This window comes from Pollachius pollachius, assembly GCF_949987615.1.
Source record: "Pollachius pollachius genome assembly, chromosome: 3".
In the NCBI taxonomy this organism is placed as follows: domain Eukaryota; kingdom Metazoa; phylum Chordata; class Actinopteri; order Gadiformes; family Gadidae; genus Pollachius; species Pollachius pollachius.
The window spans coordinates 19,025,334-19,046,198 of NC_136936.1; the positions used below are offsets into that span (position 1 = coordinate 19,025,334).

Sequence of the window (20,865 nt, forward strand, 5' to 3'; positions counted from 1 at the left end):
CTATCTGTGTCTGCATATGGTCTGCATAATGTGAGTTCTCTGTTTCTGAATGTTTGTTGCTACTCTTGTCAAACATCCTTGTAAATGAAAGATTTGCAGGGGGCCTCAGAGGGGAATGCAGGTGAAGGATAACAAAGTGTGCCCAGAATACTTAGAAGGCATACACGTACACGTGTGCTTACACATGCACTACCCCCCCCCCCCCACACACACACACACACACACACACCCATATGCATGCACAGTTCACATACTCACACCCACACACACATGGAGAAAAATGGATGTAGTGACGCAGGTTGAAACTGGGAGAATTAGGAGCAAAGAAAGGATAAACACGTTGGGAGACAGAAAAGAGAGTGAGAAAGAGGGAGAGAGAGAGGGGGAGATGGAGAGAGAGAGAGAGAGAGAGAGAGAGAGAGAGAGAGAGAGAGAGAGAGAGAGAGAGAGAGAGAGAGAGAGAGAGAGAAAGAGGGAGAGTGAGAGAGGGGGGGAGATGAAGAGCGAGAGAGAAAGAGGGAGAGACAGAGAGAGAGGGGGAGATGGAGAGAGAGAGAAAGATGGAGAGAGAGAGAAAGGCGGATTCAATCAAAGAGGAGATTTGGAGACCACTGTGGCAGCACTAAACATCACTTGAGTTTTAATTTCCTGTCAGTATGAGAGAGCACAATATGAGGCTGAAACAGCGGCTTTCAGTGAGTCACTCTTAAAAAGAGCATCAGTCAACGCAGCCTATTAACATTCATAACACCTTTTTCTGGCTCTTTGTATCTTGCTCCTTCCTTTGACTTTTTTCTTTAAACACCAGCTTATACACGTTGTAAATGCTGTGTACATGCCTGCCTGCACACACTTCACGCGACCCCCACACAGACACACACACACACACACATACACACACACACACACACACACACACACACAAGTGCACACACATTCTGTAATGGCAGTAAAGAGCCATGACTAATTCCACTTCAGTTTCTTCTTCAGATGAGTGCTTATTATGGTCTGTCAGACAGATGAGTCAGTTTGCTGCCGTAACTATGGTGATCAAAGTCTAAAGTGGCCAGTTCCTTAAATAAGCTCTTTAACTACAGCCCTATTTGGTTTGTTGTAATGATACAGATACACACAGACATGCACGTACGCACACACACACACACACACACACACACACACACACACACACACACACACACACACACACACACACACACACACACACACACACACACACACACGTACTGGCCCTTAATATATTGGTAAGATTTACATTCAGGCAAATTGGTCAGGTATAGGGCAAAAAACAAGAGAAAAGCAATGTAAGGAATCTATGGACCTACTGTTAAAAAATCAAATTTCAGTATGCAAAAGAGAAAACATATATTTTCCTATAGGAAAATTACTATAAATAAATCAATGCTAGTCCTAATGCACCTTGCTGTTCTAATAATAATGATGAACAAGCAATGTTGATATGTGGCAACAACAACCAACCACAAACGCATGAGATCGAGATCACTGCGCATGAGCACATTCGTTGGTCACGTGAACAGCGGAAAATAGTTTTTTTATAGAAGGAAGTCTTCTTCATACTGCGTGTTCAATTCAAACCCAGAGTAGTGGTTATACCCATGCCGTAAAGAACAGCCTAAGCACGTCGGCCTTATTCTTTGCGTGCTTGATAGTTTTCCAAGTCTTGTGTTTTCGCTGACCTTCTGTCACCATGCGGGTCAGCACCGTGTTGCTGTGTGTGTTGTTTCTCTGGGTCGAGGGATCTCTTGCCGACACACCTGCCAACTGCACCTACGAGGACCTGCTGGGGACCTGGGTCCTCCAGCTCTCCAAAGGAGGCCACGACAAGACCGTCAACTGCTCTAATGAAGGTAAGCATCGGTCCAAGCATAGAGCATTAACCCCCAGGAAAGCTCCTGCTGTGCTGAATCCTATCCGTCTTGTTGTTTACATCAGAGGCTGAAACCCAAATCAGAGGTAACATTAACCTGGATGGACGACCATAGCAAGAAATAATCAAGTTCAAATGCTCTTGTTTTATTCCAGTGTGTCATTTTTATTGAGTTGCATTCAGTGCAGTGATTTGGTGTCGTGGTGTCTTCCAGCCACGGGGGTGAAGATGGTGACCGTGACCCTGGAGAAGCTCTCGGTGGCCCGGGACGACCTGGGCAACACCGGCTTCTTCACGATCATCTACAACCAGGGCTTCGAGGTGACCATCAACAACTACAAGTGGTTCGGCTATTTCAGGGTAAGGTTGCAATGGTTTGTTTTGTATCTGAAATCGTGCACAGATATGACTCACTCACTATACATAATGGTTCATTTTGAGTGGGGAATCCTAGAATGTTTAATGTTGAATTGCTTCTGAATGAGCTAGTTTGACCCTGACGCGCACTTGTCTGTAAGGTATGCTGTTTCCATAGAGAGTGCTGTTAATGTGTTGTAGACAGTGCAATTATGTTGTCTCAGCGTGATTCACATTCTTGTGCCATGTCCCCTTTTCTCACATGACACTTTGACAAGAAGCCGTACATGATGTAAATGACTCGTGGTCGTGGTGAGACACTTCTTCTTTGTCCATCGTGAAAGGTTGCCTACTCTTGTGCACAGATTAAAAAAATATATATTTTGTGCAGATTAGAGGTTACATTAACCTGGCTGGACAACCGTAACCAAAATAATGACCACATGTTTACAACCAACTGAAACTTTGTGATACTTTGTAGTACCGTTGTTGTGTATGAGTGTTATAATGAGAGATGTTGTACATGAAATGATTCACACACTGTAGTGTTGTTATAATATAAGTGTACGGGAAGCATAACCCTCTCTCCGACGTGAACATTAAAAATAAACCAGCTTCACACATCCACACACACCGTTTCATTAAACTTTGAGTGTCCGAGTAGCATAACCCCCTCTTGGAGGCTGCAATCAACATCAACCATTGCCCAGACAGAGCTCCACACATCCACACACCCCTCCAACCCTCTGGTGTCCCTTTTAGAGTAAACCAGAAGGCCCTTTGACCTCACGAAAAGACTGTTCGTTAGGAGCAGAGTGTAACGTTCACAAACAGGTTTGTGGAGACCAGCAACAAGATAGGATTTTACACCGGATAAAATAGCATAGAGTTGATGGTCATATAAGACTTATTAGAATGTTTTGAAAATTCTATCCCCCCAATGAGTAGGCCTGCTTTTGTTAACACTGCTAATATGGATTGTTAAAAAATATTGATAAACCAGAAATCCATGAGGTTTGTTTACCAGTACAACCCTTACCTAGACCTTGCATCATCGACAACGACAACAAATCTAAACACCAGCGTTTGACGTTTCATTTTTGGGTTACAATTTGTAAAAAGTTAGCATTTGTGTTAAACCTGATCTGGAATTGGAGTGGACACACCAGAAACCCAATACAAATGAAACATTAAAGAAACTACAGCTATAACACCATCTGTTTCTATACTTTGTGCATTGATGGTCCAAATCAAGCATTTAACAAGAGTACAAGCATCACACTAAACACTGGGAGGTAGATTGTTCACAGCAGGGGCCGTGTGCCCTGTAGTGTCTTTGTGGAGCGTTTATGACCTCAGAGGACTTGTATAGATCAAATCCATGCTGGTGTGAATATTGAACTTGGTAAATTGCAAGTGGGCCATATGCCCAACCACTTCCCAGCAACGATTCCAGTGAATTTCCTCAAAGCAGTTCAACACATTTCATCCCAAGAGTGACGTTCTTGATATCCTTAATGTCTTTCATTGAAACACTGTGTGTGTTCTTTCTGTCATCCAGTATACCGAGCAGGGTGAGAATGTGACCAGCTACTGCGACCACACCCTGCCAGGCTGGGTCCACGATGTCCTGGGTCACAACTGGGCCTGCTTCGTGGCCAAGAGGGTGGAGCCCATACCGCCCCGCACTGAGGTCAACCCACTGCAGCAGTACCGCCTAGCACGCAGGTACACCGCTGCTGGTCACGCAACACAGACACTTCACGTCTTATTCAGGCCTTATAGTTGTTAGCCGTTCAAACCATCTAGACACAAAGTGTAGAGTTTGATTCATGTTATTTATGAGCTGGCAGGAGCTAGGCATGAGGGTCGAACTCAGAACCCTTTGGCTGGGCCTCAGGTGATTCACCAGTCAATCTGCCACCGGTCAACCGCTGATCACGTGACTCAGTAAGCGATGGCACACCGCTTTGGAGTCAGTTAATTGTCTCAGAGACTGAGACAATTAATGCTTGGCGTGCATTTAACTTAAAGGGATACTTCACCGGTGGAGATATGAAGGTTACATAAAGTAAATAATTCTATGTATTATAACTGTGCAAATGAAATTGAAATCGGTTCATCCTAGCCTGAGAAAAGGCAGAAAGTGTCTCTCTGGCTCAAAAGTAAGGATTCCTCAAACTACCACAGTGCATTGCGGTCGCTGCACTGCCCGCCTGTTTCCGTTGGGAGGGGGAAGGACCCATGGTCCTAGCGCGACTGGTAGCGCGAGCAAACTTTGTGTAAACATATCCCTGTGATACGTTAAATAGTTTAGACTTCTGCCCACGTTTTTTCACACGTATCATTTGTATATTACTGTACAGCATAAAAACATTTGCATTACATCTCAACCTTTTCTCCCTAGTGGAAATAAGTGTTTTATCTTATACAGTTGGCCTACTTTAGTATAACAGCACTTGGGTTAGTAAACAAATCACAACAACAAACATGAATTTGAAGTTTTATTCATGAAAAAATGTGAACTATTTACAAAAATAAAACGTGTAGGGTTTGTTTTCTAGAGTCAAAATAGTCACAGCTCATCTTGAGCATCTACTGTCTCCTGGTATCCACGGTACTGCCCATCTTGTGCTGGGGAATTAGCTCTGATGGCTTGGACATCACAGGAAGCTGATACTGTCTAAGAAAGAAAGAGAACAACATTAGCAAAGCAAAATAAAATGATGCCTTGAGTAGCCTATACAACAGTATAGGCTACTGTATATACAACAGTATAGGCTACTGGGTCCGGAAATATGTATCCAATACCCAACTGTTCAGATGAGGCATAAAGCCTGGGTGAGAGATTACACACATGGCCCCGTCCTCGCCAGATTCAGCCATTTATTCTACAAGAAACTGGCATCGCTGAAATTTGCTGCAGCACAGGGACTCTGTGTTAGTGTCTATAGGCGAACAGAGCAAACCGGCGCGCTCCGGCTCCTCGTCCTCGGCAACAGGCAAGGCTTGTTCAGCTGCAGCAGCCTCCGCCTCTATTTGTGTCAATTCTTCCTGGCGGTATTCTGGCTCGTACTAATAGCCCTGAATGTCCAAATCCAACAATAGATTTTCAAAATCCACTTCGGCTATTTCAGATTGCAAATTTGTTCTTGCAGTGAAGAAACATGGCGGATATTGTGTTTACATATCGTACGCTCATTCCTTTTTGGTCGGCTCACAAATTTGCGGAACCAGTGGTTTTTAGTCCTCGTCCCTGCTAGCAGGCAAGCAAAGTTCTCCCGAGATGACGTCAAACGCGTCATTTGACGTCATCTCGGGAGAAAATTAGAGCAGAAAAGCTGGGCCAAGGGAAGACTGGGTTAGACTGAGGGAAAAAAAAAAAAGTTTTTTATATTACAATAGCGATTTTATAATGATATAACGCCGGTTCTGAATGGGTGAATCAGTGTTTCACCCATTCAAGTTAAACATTTTTTGTGCTTGCAAAGCGCACCCTGCAGGGAGGTTTCTATGTGTCTGCCGGCACCAGAAGGGTGTGCATACAGTACATTTGTGCACAGTAATGAGCAGGGGAAATATGAGAGATTGAACATAATACAAGTATAATCTTTAAAATAATTATTTACATTTATTTAACAAACATCACATAACACAAATACTAGAACAATCAAAAAGATCTGTGCCTCCAACCAATGCATCTACCCACTCCCTGCCCTCTCCCCATAACAAAGGTTGTAGTAGGACCATAAAGAGGCCATGCCTCTATTGAACAAGTTTTAGGGCTCTAGAGTCAATAATGGCGACACTACTGAAATTGTTGCTAAAAAAAGAATGTATATTGACATTTTTGCTAAAAAGAAATTCCTTAAAAATAAGTAGAGATATATTTGTCAAAACTAAAGGTTGCAGTTAGACCATAAAGAGCCCATGCCTATATGGAAAACGTTTTGGGGCTCTAGAGTCAATAATGGCAACGCTATTGAAATTGTTCCGAAATAAAAAAATCCTCAAAAATAAGAAGAGATATATTTTTCAAAACTAAAGGTTATAGTAAGACCATAAAGAGGTCATACCTCTATGGAACAAGTTTTGGGGCTCCAGAGTCAATAATGATGACGCTATTGAAATTGTTGCTAAATAATAAATCCTCAAAAATAAGAAAAGATATATTTTTCAAAACTAAAGGTTATAGTAAGACCATAAAGAGGCCATACCTCTATGGAACAAGCTTTGGGGCTAGAGTCCATAATGGCGACGCTATTGACATTTTACCATCGTGGTCGTTTTCAGTTTTGCACTTTGCAGACGGTCCCTTATATTATTTTGCATAGCGCAAAATAATATAACATTCGTATTTTAAAGAGATAAGCTGAAGCTCTCCTCTCCTCTTGTTAAAAAAAAAAGAAATTCAGCAGCGGCGGTCATATTTAGCACCTAGCATTGGCGTACCGCCGCTGCTAGGTGCATATAGGGGGAAACACTGGGTGAGGTTTCCCTTTAATTCCTATTTCAATTTCCCGACCCCTCAATAAAGATAGGCTGAAATTTGCCAGCCTGCATCTCTCTGTGGAACGGGCTGCACTATCACTGTTTTAACTTTCTTTTGGTTTGTGCAAAAAAAGAGATGTTCTACATCATTCCCACATCCCCATGCTGGTGGAAACTATTGAAGTATGTGTAACCTCGTAGGAAGGGCTGCTCCCCCTGGGTCCCTCCGCTTCATGTGGTACTAACTGGCTGCTCCGCCGATTTATCGGAAGAGGAGCGAGAGGGATTCAAAACAATAATTATGTCTGTAAACGTCATATCCCAAGCCTTGCGTATCAGCCACAGTACTTTAATGTCAAACTAGTTCCTGCAATGTGAAGCAATGGCTTTCTCAATTCCTAGACTTTATAACAGCACTGTCCGCTGTAGCTGGACCTCGTGAGGGGAGAGGATTTCACTTGGAGTGTGTTTGGTGAATACAGTTCTGTTCTCATTTCGAGGTTATGCTATTGGCAGGCTATATCAATATAGAAAGATGTTCCCTTGCATTCTGGTTATTTATGCTGTTCAATAAATTAATTCCCAATGACTCATTCAACAACTTGTTTCTCTCTGTGCAGAACTCCAGAAATAAAGCCCTATCCCTAGCACAATCAATAATGAATTAAAGTATATGCCCCCGTTGATACTGTGGAACCGTTGCAGTTTCTAATAATTGTTTAATGATTTATAGTCCCCTTTTAAAATGTCTGCTTTTCAAGTGATTGCAAAAAAAAAGAAGATAATATAATATTATTATTGGACTTGTTGACCATTATATCTTCCATATAATATTCCATAATTGGTTTTATACAGGGTCTGTGGGGCGGCGCTGGCTCTATAGACCTTGCTCTCCGGGTTTAAAGGGATTTGGGCAACAACTGGAGAACTCCAGGCTATGTTTCACTATAAAATAATCCCTTATTGGGATCAGCCCACTGATCGGTGCATCAATAATGTTATAATAGGTCATTTGGCATTACTGTGTAATACATTACTAAGGTAACAGTTTGGCACACGTTATTCTGTAAAATTATTAGCCACAGCTTTTGAATGACGAGAGGCTTCAACTTCCTTTTTTTGTTGAATACCTTTTTAATGAGTCCATTTCTTCCAGCCAATACTTTTAAGTTCTCTTATTGCGAAGAATAGAACATAATAATCCTCTTTTTATTTTGATTTGTTCCTGTTTCAAACAGTTAGTAAGTGCTGAACAGGGTGAATAAAAGCAAATGACATGGCAACCGAACCAAACTGAATCCAACCATGCGGTCTCCCCTCTCTTCCCTCTCATAGGCTGCTCCGGACGCAACACAAGGTCAACACAGACTTCATCCAGACCATCAACTCTGCGCAGAGCTCCTGGACAGCTGCCTACTACCCGGAGCACGAGAAGTACTCTCAGAAGGACTGGTTCTACCGGGCTGGAGGCCCCGCCTCTCGTGTTCCCGCGTGAGTTCACACAAAGCCTTGTTTTCTACACTCATGCGAGCAGGTACGATCCAGTTTTCCAAGCCCGAGAACTAGAGCCCGACCGTTAATGGATTTTTAAGGCCGATACCGATACAAATATTTGGTGATTTAAAAATCGGATATTCCGATATATCGGATTATCTGGTATCTGGTGCTCACGAGAAAGTAGGCCAATCTCGTAAGCATATCACTGGCTGTGTGTGTGTGTGTGTGTGTGTGTGTGTGTGTGTGTGTGTGTGTGTGTAAGAGACGTCAGCGAGTGAGTGGACGATCGAAGAGAGCGAGCGGTAGTGTGCGTGTCAGTTTAGTGAAGTAATGAACAAGTCCGGTTGTGAGTAAGAAAGAATAAAGTGCCCAACCTGTCAAGGATCGCTGGCCGCTACATTCCGACCGTATTCTGACCTATAAGCAGACCCACTGTCGGTAAAAGTGAAGGGTGTTGCCCCCGAGAGAGCATCGGCCCTGGAGGGAACATCTCCCCTGTGGAGGAGGAGCGCAAGAGGGTACAGTACGGTATATAAAGCAAATTAATTTGAATGATTTTAGCTTGTGTGTGATATATCGCGGGCACGGGTCGGGTAAACGGCCAAAATATTAAAGGTCCCATGACATGCCACCAGGTGTGGTGCGATTAGCCGTTACAAGCCGTTTGCGAAATCTGCCCCTTATGACATCGAAGGTGGGCGTGTCCACCTAGATGTGTGCTGGATAGGTCAGTCTACCAGCCTACCCAGTGGACTTTAGCAAACGTTGCTTATCTATCCGTCACACATCTAGATGGACACGCCCACCTGTGATGTCATAAGGGGCAGATTTCCAAAACGTCTTGTAACGGCTAATCAAACCACACCTGGTGGCATGTCATGGGACCTTTAACGGGTCTCGGCGGGTGCAGATTTCATTTTGATATTATCACGGGTGACGGGGCGGATCTGCTGCTGGACATCGTGGGTACGGGGCTCAAAAAATGGACCCGTGCAGGACTCTGGCCTAGGCTATTGGAAATAAAATATAAAAATAAAATATCGGAACACAGAGTTGGTTGGGCCGCATTTGCTATGTCAGCATCATGGACAGCATCGTAGCTCAGCTGACGTGGAAAACCATCCTACCAGATCTATGGATCTAACATGCGACTGTTTGGGCTACAATTCCTTTAGAGATACTTTCTCATGCGGACCCAACCAACGCGCCCAAATGTGGCCCAACCAACTCTGTTTTCTGATATTTTTTTTAATTCCAATAGCCTCGACCAAAGTCCTGCACGGGTCCATTGTTTGAGACCCACCCCCGCCTGCACCCGCAAAGTTCAGCACCAGATCCGCCCCGTCACCCGTGATAATATCAAAATGAAGTCCGCACTCGGCTCATTACCCGACCCGTGCCCGCGATTAATCACACACAAGCTAAAATCATTCAAATATATGTGCTTTTTTAACTCGCACTATTGGAGCACGTACAGAGAGATTGAAAGAACGGTGAACATTCATTCACCATGACCGCGGCCCGGCCACCGCGACCGTGGCCACGGCCATGCCCCGTGAACGAATGAATGAATGAATGGCCTGGGCACCGTAGCCCGGGAACAGCGGGCACCATGAGCGTGGCCATGGCACTCCCGCGTCTCCCGCCGTGCCCCGTGAATGAATGAATGAATGGCCCGGGATCTGCGGGCACCGTGGCCCGGGAACCGCGGGCACGGCACCCCCGCGTCTCCCGCCGTGCCCCGTCAATGAATCAATGAATGGCCCGGGAACCGCGGGCACCGTGACAGCGGCCCAGGCAACGTGGGCACTGCAGCCCGGGAACCACGGGCACCGCGGCCCGGGCAACGCGGGCACCGCGAAAACAGATTGTGTGCAGAGGCCTAATTAGGCCTATATATTTTGTATTTGAAATGCAACGGTCATTTTGTGGAGACTACGCTCTGAGCAGCTGGAACTGAACAACAGCAAGAGGAAGGAGAAAAACGGGAAATTCTGGGTTTTTTTTTGCTATCGGCCATGTTTGATTGTGTTGTGTTGGTTATTGAACTGTTAACCCGCGAACTTAGGATATGTTTATCAGCGTTACTATAGAGATCAAGACGAAGTTCTGATAAATAAAATGTTTAAAAATGCAAACTCAAAATGTGAAACTCAAAGTCCTTTGAACAAAAACACAATAACCCCCCCAAAAAAAACAAAAAACATTAACTGGCCATTATAAATGCAGATACCGATAGTTTGGAAAATGCCTAATATCGGCCCGCCTATAAATCGGTCGGGCTCTACCGAGTACTCACTTCTGTATTTCCTGTTCATGAGGTATACTTACTATTGAATTTGTTCTCTTTTTTTTATTGCAACATTCCAGTTACCATTGAGGTGAGATTACTACATGATTAAAAAAAAACAACAATTTTGTTTTGTTTTGTCGGCCAGAGACCCCTGGTCAAAAGATTTTTTGCAAAGTTTTCATATAGCTTAAGAAAAAACACAAAAATGGCTATGCTTTGCCTCTGATTTCTTATGCGGGACTACAGCACTTGTGTATATGTATGTATGTATGTATGTATGTATGTATGTATGTATTTTATTTAATTACAATTATATTTAGTGGGTTAATTGCCCACATCAATATTAATTCCTCTTGTGTGTCCTTCTTCCCGTCGTCCCAGTCGGGTTCGGCCGGCCCGTTGGTCCGCCGCGGGGGACAAGATGGCGTCCGCTCTCCCTGAGCACTGGGACTGGAGAGACGTGGACGGTGTGAACTACCTCAGCCCTATCCGTAACCAAGGTGACAGGTTTAACTGGACTTCCAGCTCGCAACACTACTATTACTACACACTTTATATGAAATATGATACTCCTAGCTTATATAATGGCCGTTATGGTATGAAAACTAGGGGTTAGGGTGTTCGACTCCCAGACAACCCGTTAAGAGTTCGAGTCTTCCTACCCACCCCCTGCTGGTCTTCAGCTGGTAGTAAGCATCCTTGAGCAGGATGCCCCTGGTCCCCTCCCTTTCTGCTCCCACCCTATGTTCCTCCGCCATTGAGCCGTATTGGTTTTCACGCACCTGTGAGTGACGGGTAAGATGGATTCCATGAACCAATAACAGAAGAGATGCCTTGATTGGGCAGCAATAAGCCTAGAGGGGTCTGAACTCGAAATTGGTTCATAAAATGGCAGGTACAGTCAACTTCATATGATGGATTAGATTAACAGTGTATTTATGTCACTTACAGTTGACCGATTGCCATGCAATTACACTCAAATTATAGCTCTTGAATCTCGCCTTCAGCTGCTTTTGTGACGCACCTCTCTGAAGCCTCATTGGATTAAAGATTCCGCTCAATGGCCAAACAGTCCTGATGAACAGTGATACAGCCTCCTAGATATACAAAAGCAGCCAATGCTATTGTAATTCTTCCTGGATCACTGGTGCCTAAGGAGCGCTGTGAGCGCCTCTTTTTTTGATTCTCTGCCAATTAGGGCAGACAGCGGAACGGCTGCTCGCCTACTACTCTGGCCTACTGCTCGCCTGGCCCGTCTCTGACTGGCTGGTTTCCACTCTCAGAGGGGGTGTGTGTGGAGTTTGTTAAGTGATTTAGGCAACCGGTGGGAGCTAGGAAGCATGAATAGGGCGAACCATCAGTCTGCTCCTCATGGGTTATGATGAAGGCTGGATGGTAAACAGCACTCCTCGAGCTACTGTTCAAATTGCTTGTCGTGTCACGTTGCCACATCAACCCACTGGCACACGTTCACACAACAGCAATAGGGCTTGGTAGAGCCATGCAGAGTGTGGTAGCAGAATCGAAATGGTCGGATTTTGTGTTTTCAGTTGTTAACGTTTGAGAAACCAACTTCCATCCTCCTTTTTTGTGTCAGGGTCGTGTGGCAGCTGCTACTCCTTTGCCACCATGGGTATGCTGGAGGCTCGCATCAGAATCCTCACCAACAACACCCAGACCCCGATCCTGAGCCCCCAGCAGGTGGTGTCCTGCTCCCCCTACTCTCAAGGTAAGAAGCTGTGCAGACTCTTAACAACGCTAACCTAACTCTTTTTATTTTTTTATTTTACCAGGAATAATCCCATTGAGATACAGTATCTCTTTTACCAGGGAGTCCTGACCATGACAACAGCATATAGTTCCACATAAAATATACATCAAAAAACAGACAACATAAAACAGAAAAAGACAATTGGCAATTTAACATCATCTCAACATGATCACCAGCAACGTTCAATATTACCATATGTGCATTTAGTACTCAAATAGTCCTTTATTCTATTTTTAAAGTGTTTCAATATTGGAATGCAGTCTAATTTTAGATGACTCTGCAGTTTATACCAGGATCTGGGTGCAAAAACTTTAAGGCACTCTCACCGAAGACAGTTCGGGGAATGTCATACATGATTTGCCCATATGATCAAAGATTAAAATTCCTGGTGATGACTTTAGGAGTCAGGAGAGAACATATGTAAGACGGCAGTTCAAATAATGTGGCCTTATAAAGAAAAATATACCAATGCTCCAACCTACGATTGTGCAAAGAAAGCCAACCAACATGTTCATACAAGCTACAGTGATGAGTACGAAAACCAAAATTGTTACAAATCTTAGTGCTGCATGGTATACTGAATCCAGCATTTTCTGAGAAGATTGATTCAGATGCATGCATAAAATATCACCATAATCCAGTATTGACAGAAAAGTTGCTTGGATAAGTATTTTACTCACACTTAAAGGGAAACAGCATTTGTTTCTATAATAAAAACCCAACTTTACTCTAAGTTTTTTTTGTTAGACACTCAATGTGATGTTTAAAGGACAAATTTTCTTCTAAGAAGAAACCAAGATATTTGTAGACTGGAACTTGTTCAATTACTCTCTTATCTAGTGTAACAATCAGACAAACATCGTCTGTTTTCCTTGATTTTGAGAAGCACATAATTTTAGTTTTGTCAGAGTTTAGTACAAGTCTCAATTTGTGCAGGTTCTCCTGAATAGTATTAAAAGCAGATTGCAGTTCTTCTGTGGCACTTGCTAAGGATGGAATTGGATACTTACTTTTTGTGTGCTGTTTTTTGTCCCCTTTGCTTCGTGTTTGAGATCAAATGTTTTTTTCTCATCTAAGGTTGTGAGGGCGGTTTCCCGTACCTCATGGGGAAGTACGTCCAGGACTTCGGCATCGTGGAGGAGTCGTGCCTGCCCTACGTGGGTGACAGCACCCCGTGCCGGATCCCCCGGTCCTGCGGCCGGCTTTACACGGCGGAGTACAGCTACGTGGGGGGGTTCTACGGAGCCTGCAGCGAGACGGCCATGATGCAGGAGCTGGTGAAGAACGGCCCCATGGCCGTGTCCTTCGAGGTAGGCACACATATACTGGATATGGCGTTTTTCAGTTGCAGTGGACCATTAAAAATCTAAGCTTGCTAACTTGTATTACTCAACAAAAAAAGGCCAGCTGCACTTATCAGTGTGTCTTCATTTAAACATCTGTGACATCTGGACGTCTGTATACTCACACACACACAAACAAACACCCACCTCCATGATTCTAAATACAAACAAATATTAACAAACCTGGATAAATCAGTGTAATCACCAATCAGCACTGCCGATCGACCCTGTCTCTGACTAGTCGGTTTCCATGGTGATGATGAATCCCTCTCCCACCCAGGTGTACCCCGACTTCAGCTACTACAAGGAAGGCATCTACCACCACACGGGCCTGCTGGACGCCACGGGCCCCTTCGAGCTGACCAACCACGCCGTGCTGCTGGTGGGCTATGGCCGTTGCCCCAAGTGCGGCCAGAACTACTGGGTGGTGAAGAACAGCTGGGGCGACGACTGGGGCGAGAAGGGCTTCTTCCGCATCCGCCGCGGCTCGGACGAGTGCGCCATCGAGAGCATCGCCGTGGCGGCCACGCCCATCCCGTCGTTGTAGGGGGGGGGGAGGAGGAAGACTCAGGATTTAGACAGGCGTGTGTGTGTGTGTTTGTGTGTGTGTGTGTGTGTGTGTGTAGTTGAACCAATTTTAGTTGCACCAATTTTAACAGGTGTGGCACTTGATACTTGTGCGTTTTATGTCATTGTAGACTTGGGGGTAATGGAAGGTCGCTAGCAAACATGTAAACGTCTCAGAGCCGTCTCAAACCTTCTCAGGTGCAGCGGTCCTACGGTTTTATGTTGTGTGCCAGGGATTAGTCACAGTCCCTTCACAGAGCTGGGGAGATGACCATCCATTTCCCTTCAGCCACTGCTGAAGTCTGCCTCAAGCAGAATGCCACCCACTTTTACCAGGGTTCAATATGTTTCAGCTTTTAACTTTTTATTTGTGTTCTTTCTAGGTAGTTGATTATTTTTGTGAACGATGAACATTTGTCTTGTCAATCAAATCTGTGGTTGCATTCAAAGGGAGGGAAGGTTGTTATTCTACCTAGAGGATGACTCAAAGTCTACGGTAGACCATGGGGCAAGTAATATGTGTTGCGTGCAATTGCAGTGGCGTATTGCTCTCTACAGGACTAACAAGAAGCCACTTGTGTTTGTAATTCTGCAGGAAAAAGGCCCTCTATTAAATACAAATATATAGCTATGATATAAACCTGCCAAAACTTTTATATTTTTTAATGGCACAGTAACATTTATTTTTAGTATGGTTTTAGACCTAACGCTATCAAACAGGTTATGTTAATCAGAAGCTCAAGCAATAGTGCAGTGCAACAAAAAGGAATGCGTAGAGATTTGAAGGATCTCAAATTTAGGATATCAAAGGGATTGGAATGAAAATGAAAAGGTGTATTTTGTGAAAGGAATTTTGTATTTTGATTTTTTTTTTTTGTCATTCTTCCGCCGTTTTTACTCGTCACCTCGTCTTGCCCATATTTTATGAGATACTTAACTTTCCTGATCGTTTTTTCTTATATTGTACTGTTCAGCTGTGTGATATGCAGTTCTGGCCAAATGCTAATAAACCCTTACATTACACAACAAAAGATTCGAAGTGAAATGTCACATCATGCGGATCCATGCGCGGAGGAGCTGGCCCAACATTGCTCATGCGTAAAAAGTGAAATATGCGTCACAAGACAATCGGTGAGGGGTGATTTATTATTCATGCGAGGATGATGCTACAGCTCCATCTCACTATCACAATAGCTCTTCTCATTAGTTGCTCAAGGGGCTTTGAATACAATCAACTAGCAGCTGCGCTACATAGCGCGCAAGTCACAAGGTCCGCTAAACTGCGCACGACTTCCTCTGCCCCAATTCCTCTTGTGGACCGGGGCGTACCTTCGCTTCCCAGAATCAAAGACCCACTGGCCCAGCCATTCCCATTATAGTAGCTTATTTTCTTACCCCCTCTCTCTCTCTCGACTTTCCAAATAAGATACATTAATGCACAACCCTCGCCCTCTCCGGTCGTCATGCAGAACAATCACCATAAGGAACATCTCTATAAGATTCTTGTAATAGGTGACTTGGGGGTCGGGAAGACGAGCATCATCAAGCGCTATGTTCATCACAACTTCAGCCCCAACTACCGCGCCACCATTGGCGTGGACTTCGCCCTCAAAGTGCTCAACTGGGACCAGGAGACGGTGCGCCTCCAACTTTGGGACATCGCAGGTAAAGTAGACCCAGAACTTCCTTATCTCACTGAAACGTTTCAGGACTAATTAATATAATTTTATCCCCATAAAGAAGATGGATAATTTGGTTTGGCCTCAAATGCATTAGTAAACGTGTTTGGCCGGTATAAATGGTCACATACTTAAAGTATGCTGCTACTTGTGTTTGGTAAAGCAAAAACCTTTTCCTTCGAGAAAAATGTTTTTCATCTCAAAGGATTATCCGCTAGATGTAGCCCTAGTGTATACAATTATTTGAATGAAAAATATATTTAATAATACATGGGAGCCAGTTTTAATTCTCTACTGATTGTGTGTGTATATACATATACGCGCACACACACACACACACACACACACACACACACACACACACACACACACACACACACACACACACACACACATATATATATATATATATATATATATATATATATATATATATATATATATATATATATATGTGATTGTGTATATATATACGTATATGTGATTCTATATATTTATTTATATATTTAAATATATATATGTGATTGTATATAAATGTATTTATATATACACATATTTACTGTACATATATGTGTGTGTGTTTTCATTCCGATGTTAATTCCATGTCTATCTAATCTCTTGTTTATACACACACACATAGGCCGCCATTCTCCTGATGCACACATCACTCTTTTAATTTGAATTGCCATGATAAGAGATGAGATTAAAATTACTTAGAGACATGGACAACAAGTCTAGATATTTGTATAACCTATATATACAGAGGGAGAGAGAGGGACTAGCAAACTCGTTTGCCTGTTCTCTTTTAAAACGTGGTGAATAGTGAGGGGAGAATACTATGCGTTACTATACCATACATAATGATGCTGTAAAGTGCCTACAGGCCACAGTATTATCATCTCACATGAGTGTGGGCTGGCCTTCCAAAGAATCTTCTGATTTTTCTCTCTCTCTCTCTCTCTCTCTCACACACAAAGTCATGTGTTTCACGCTCATGTGAAGGAGATTTGTGTCCAGTGCTCCTGTAGATATTTTTATTTATTTATGTTGGTCAGGATTACTTTTACTCACTCTGTTGAGTCCTTTGCAACACTGTTTAAAAAAGATGGCTGGTTAGTATTAGGTAAGCTAGATACGGTCACTGTTTAGTAATAACTTGTGGGGTGAAACAATATCTCTCTGATTAAATAAAATTGAATATTCAATAATGAAGACATGTTCACCCACTGTGATGTCTGTTCATGTACTGGCTCATGTGTGTTACAAAGTTGACGACATCCATTACAAAAACAAAAACCTTTGAATGTAGTCAAACATCACTCTCAAACTATTTCCTTTGGTTCCTGCAGTTTTCTTCCATTTAGCTCCTAACGAGCAGCACAGAAGCGTTGGGTGAAATAAAATCTCCCCCAACTATTCTGATTAAAGGGATGGGATCTAACAAAATAAATGAAGGAGTCTCTGTATTGAAGACTTCCTCCATTTTGGGTAGAACTCCTGTCCTTCGATCTTCTGAACAACCTTTCATCAGATCAACTTCCCACTCGCCGTGTGTATTATTGCTGTGGACCTGAGGCATCCCAGTGGCGAGTGAGAAGTTGGTTGTATGAGCGGTTCTTAAAAAGCTGCAAGCAGTGATACCAAAGGCCAGGCATTCGGCCCGCTTCAACCAGGCATGTTTTTAACAGGCATTGCACCTTGGAACAATGTTAGCTTCATGGCATTTTCTTTTGGTGCATATACAGGATGTTGCTCTGGTAGTGAGCTCATTCCCCTTTCCAAGATGAGAATATGGTGTGAGACCGATATTTAGGAGAATAGTAGCCAGTAGTAAACAAAATGGGTGAATGGAGAGAGAATTACGACAGGCATGTGTATGTAGTGGTCTTAAAGAGCATAGGGGGATTAGCATATAGGAACTTCTCAGATGTATAGACTTTGTGCTCTCGAGTTGTTAAGGGGCTAACTTGTATTGTAAGCTAGACGGGTCATTATAAGAAACACACACACACACACACACACACAGAAAAAAGGCCTCAGGGGAATGAAAAGAAGAATTCCAAGTATGTAATCCTGGTGCTGGTGGTACCAATTGCTAATCCTGGTGTGTGTGCCCCTGGATGTGTGTGTGTGTGTGTGTGTGTGTGTGTGTGTGTGTGTGTGTGTGTGTGTGTGTGTGTGTGTGCGTGTGCGTGTGCGTGTGCGTTTGTGTGTGTGTGTGTATGTGTTTACCTCTGTGTGTGTTTGGGTTCCTCACCTATCATCCAGGCCAGGAGAGGTTTGGCAACATGACCCGTGTGTACTACCGGGAGGCCATGGGAGCCTTCATCGTGTTTGACATGACAAGGCCCGCCTCCTTCGAGGCCATCACCAAATGGAAGGAGGACCTGGACTCTAAACTGATCCTGGCCAACGGTAAAAATGTGGCCACCGTGCTGTTGGCCAATAAGTGTGACCAGGGAAGGGACGCCCTAACCAACAATGGGATAAAAATGGAGCAGTTCTGCCAGGAGAACGGCTTTGTGGGATGGTACGAGACCTCTGCCAAGGTGAGAGGGAGTGTGCATACACACACGTACATGCACGCATGCAAACACACACTCACTCACTCACTCACTCACTCACTCACTCACTCACTCACTCACTTACTCACTCCACACACACCAAACACACACACACACACACACACACACACAGACACACACACATTCACCACACACACACTCTCACACACACACACAGACACACACACATAATCAATGTGCATGCGTACACATGCTCACAAAAACTCTGTTATGCTACATTCAACATGCGTCTAGTGCTAAATCTGGTAAAGGTTTGGCGGTTGTGGCAGGGGCATGCAGAGCATGCAGGTCTCTAATTAATTAGCACATCATTCTCACAGCAGTCCCATTGTAAGGTGCGGTACATTTCCCTGTGATCGATGTAACAAATGAGTTCAAATGGGCCGTTTAATCTCTGTGGTTTCACTGATTTCTCTGAGTAGTCAGTTGAGGTGCTCAACTCTTGAGCTAAATAATGGCATGATTAGGCAAATGGACCAAAGACGCATTCCTTCCAAAATCTTTCTCAGTTTACATCAAGGAGGGCTGTACTTCTTTGTATATGTCAATTTTTTAGCACGGATTGCGGCCCCAGGCTTTGTGATTCAAATGCACAAGAGCTGTCACAGAATATAGCCAGGACCCATCAGTCTACCCATGGAGCTCATGTTTTGAGACATAGTATCGTTCAAGGACTGTAGCATACTCCCTGTTCTTTGTTTACCGGTTGGTTCCTTCTCTTTCCATCGACTTCAATAATATGTTAGTTAATGTAGTTGACACAATCCATTTATTTTTATAGTTCCTTGTTTGGGCCAGAAGAAGAATGTCCAGTCATTCTGTCTCATCTGTTGTTCCATCACTGCTTTTTTGTGGGAGTTTTCCCTTCTGTCTGTCTCTTATGCTCGCTCCTTTTAACCATAGCTCATTGTCACAGAAATTGACCACTCTATCTTTCTTTTACAGGAAAATATCAACATAGATGAAGCAGCAAACTGCTTGGTGAAGCACATCATCACCAATGAAAATGACATGCTCCAATCAGAAGAGTCCGACACAATCTCCCCCCAATTGGAAAAGAATGGGGGAGGGCCCTGTTCCTCTTGCTTTACATCTCAGTAATTTGCTTTTCAAGCAATCATTGTCTCTTGGTTTTTTATCACAAAGAATAGCAAGGTGTGTGTGTGTGTGTGTGTGTGTGTGCATGTGTGTATGTGTGGGTGTGTGTGAACGCGTGAATCACCCTTTCTGAATCACCCTGTCCTCTTTTAAGCACACATTTCTTCTCTTTTTATTTCCACATCTCTCCCCATGTGTGTTCCTCCTTATCTCCATATTCCCACCCCTTAAAGGTTCCTGTAGGCTTGATGTCCATCTCCTTCTCCTCCTTCCTCAGACCAATTACAATTGAAAGTGCAAAGATATGGCCCATCCCAAATAATCCCTCAAAGTGGCTCCTCATCCTACCTCATTCAAAGATTAGACCCTTTCTCTAAACGTGGTGTCACAAAGTCCTTTATTTAAATGTAATCTGCACGTTGACCAAATGTTGTATAGTGTTAAACCGCCTACTTTGATTATATTGACGCGATTCAATTACATTTATTTAATGAACTATTTGGCGCAGCGCACACAGCCGCCTGATGACTAGGGGGGGCAAGTCAGGGGGCAAGTCAGGCTCCCTGTTATCTTCAATCGATCTACCCAAACAAGCGTTTCCAAACGCCCCCCCCCCCCCCCCCCCTTGAAAATGTATGGCGTCCAATGGGCTTTGGGGGCCTGAATGCCCCACTCACGCAGAGCACCATGGGAGCGGCTGTGGGCTGCACTCACATGTTGGATATACTTAACAATGTGACTTCCTAACTTTGGCATGGCCTGTTTTATAAATAGAATGAATATAACTCTTATTTATCTGATATTCTCTCTGCAACTCATACCCACAATGGGAATATTGCTCAATATTTGTAATATACTTCTACTACATAAAACAAAAAATGTTCCAACCTTTTAATTTTTTTATTATATTGGTTTTTGTATATCAACTTTCCATTTTTATTGCATTGCTCATATGTTGTAATATTTGTTATAATATAATGAACCGATCATATACACATGTACATATGATATATTTAGCCCAAAGTAAAGAGTTATACGCACAGTTGACCAGTGGTAGACATGTTAATAAAATGAATGAATAAAACCATAGCTTTCTATACAAAGTCTCTGTTTCTAATATTTTTTAATCTCTTTTAACTATAAACCTGTTAGTAGACTGAGGCAGTTTCAATGTTAATGGTTTTAGATCTGCCTAATAAAAAAAACTTGCTTTCAAAAAAACATGAATTGGGTTGATCAAATATTATTTTAAATGTAAGGTGAAGGTGGAAAATAATC

At 43.4% G+C, this 20,865-nt stretch overlaps 2 protein-coding genes across 2 annotated transcripts; both read left to right on the forward strand.

Annotated features, from left to right (window-relative positions):
* Nucleotides 1–1,571: 1,571 nt before the first annotated feature.
* ctsc (cathepsin C) lies at nucleotides 1,572–15,248 on the forward strand. The gene is made up of 8 exons (XM_079732393.1): nucleotides 1,572–1,886; nucleotides 2,121–2,266; nucleotides 3,825–3,991; nucleotides 8,090–8,245; nucleotides 10,926–11,044; nucleotides 12,142–12,273; nucleotides 13,393–13,625; nucleotides 13,939–15,248. The coding sequence occupies exons 1-8, from the start codon at nucleotides 1,727–1,729 to the stop codon at nucleotides 14,203–14,205; spliced, it is 1,380 nt and encodes a 459-aa protein (XP_079588519.1). The 5' UTR covers nucleotides 1,572–1,726; the 3' UTR covers nucleotides 14,206–15,248.
* A 440-nt stretch (nucleotides 15,249–15,688) lies between these two features.
* On the forward strand, nucleotides 15,689–19,590 carry rab38a (RAB38a, member RAS oncogene family; the record flags this gene model as incomplete). Its single annotated transcript, XM_079733675.1, has 3 exons — nucleotides 15,689–15,895; nucleotides 18,178–18,453; nucleotides 19,435–19,590. 3 exons carry the CDS (start codon nucleotides 15,689–15,691, stop codon nucleotides 19,588–19,590), a joined length of 639 nt encoding a protein of 212 aa, XP_079589801.1.
* Nucleotides 19,591–20,865: the final 1,275 nt, after the last annotated feature.

What these genes read in the sequence shown, in the direction of transcription:
- ctsc (XM_079732393.1), top strand. Translation starts at nt 1,727, where the DNA reads ATGCGGGTCAGCACCGTGTTGCTGTGTGTGTTGTTTCTCTGGGTCGAG. An exon ending in CGTCAACTGCTCTAATGAAG is followed by an intron (nt 1,887 to 2,120) that starts GTAAGCATCGGT and finishes GGTGTCTTCCAG; the next exon opens with CCACGGGGGTGAAGATGGTG. An exon ending in CAGTACCGCCTAGCACGCAG is followed by an intron (nt 3,992 to 8,089) that starts GTACACCGCTGC and finishes TCCCTCTCATAG; the next exon opens with GCTGCTCCGGACGCAACACA.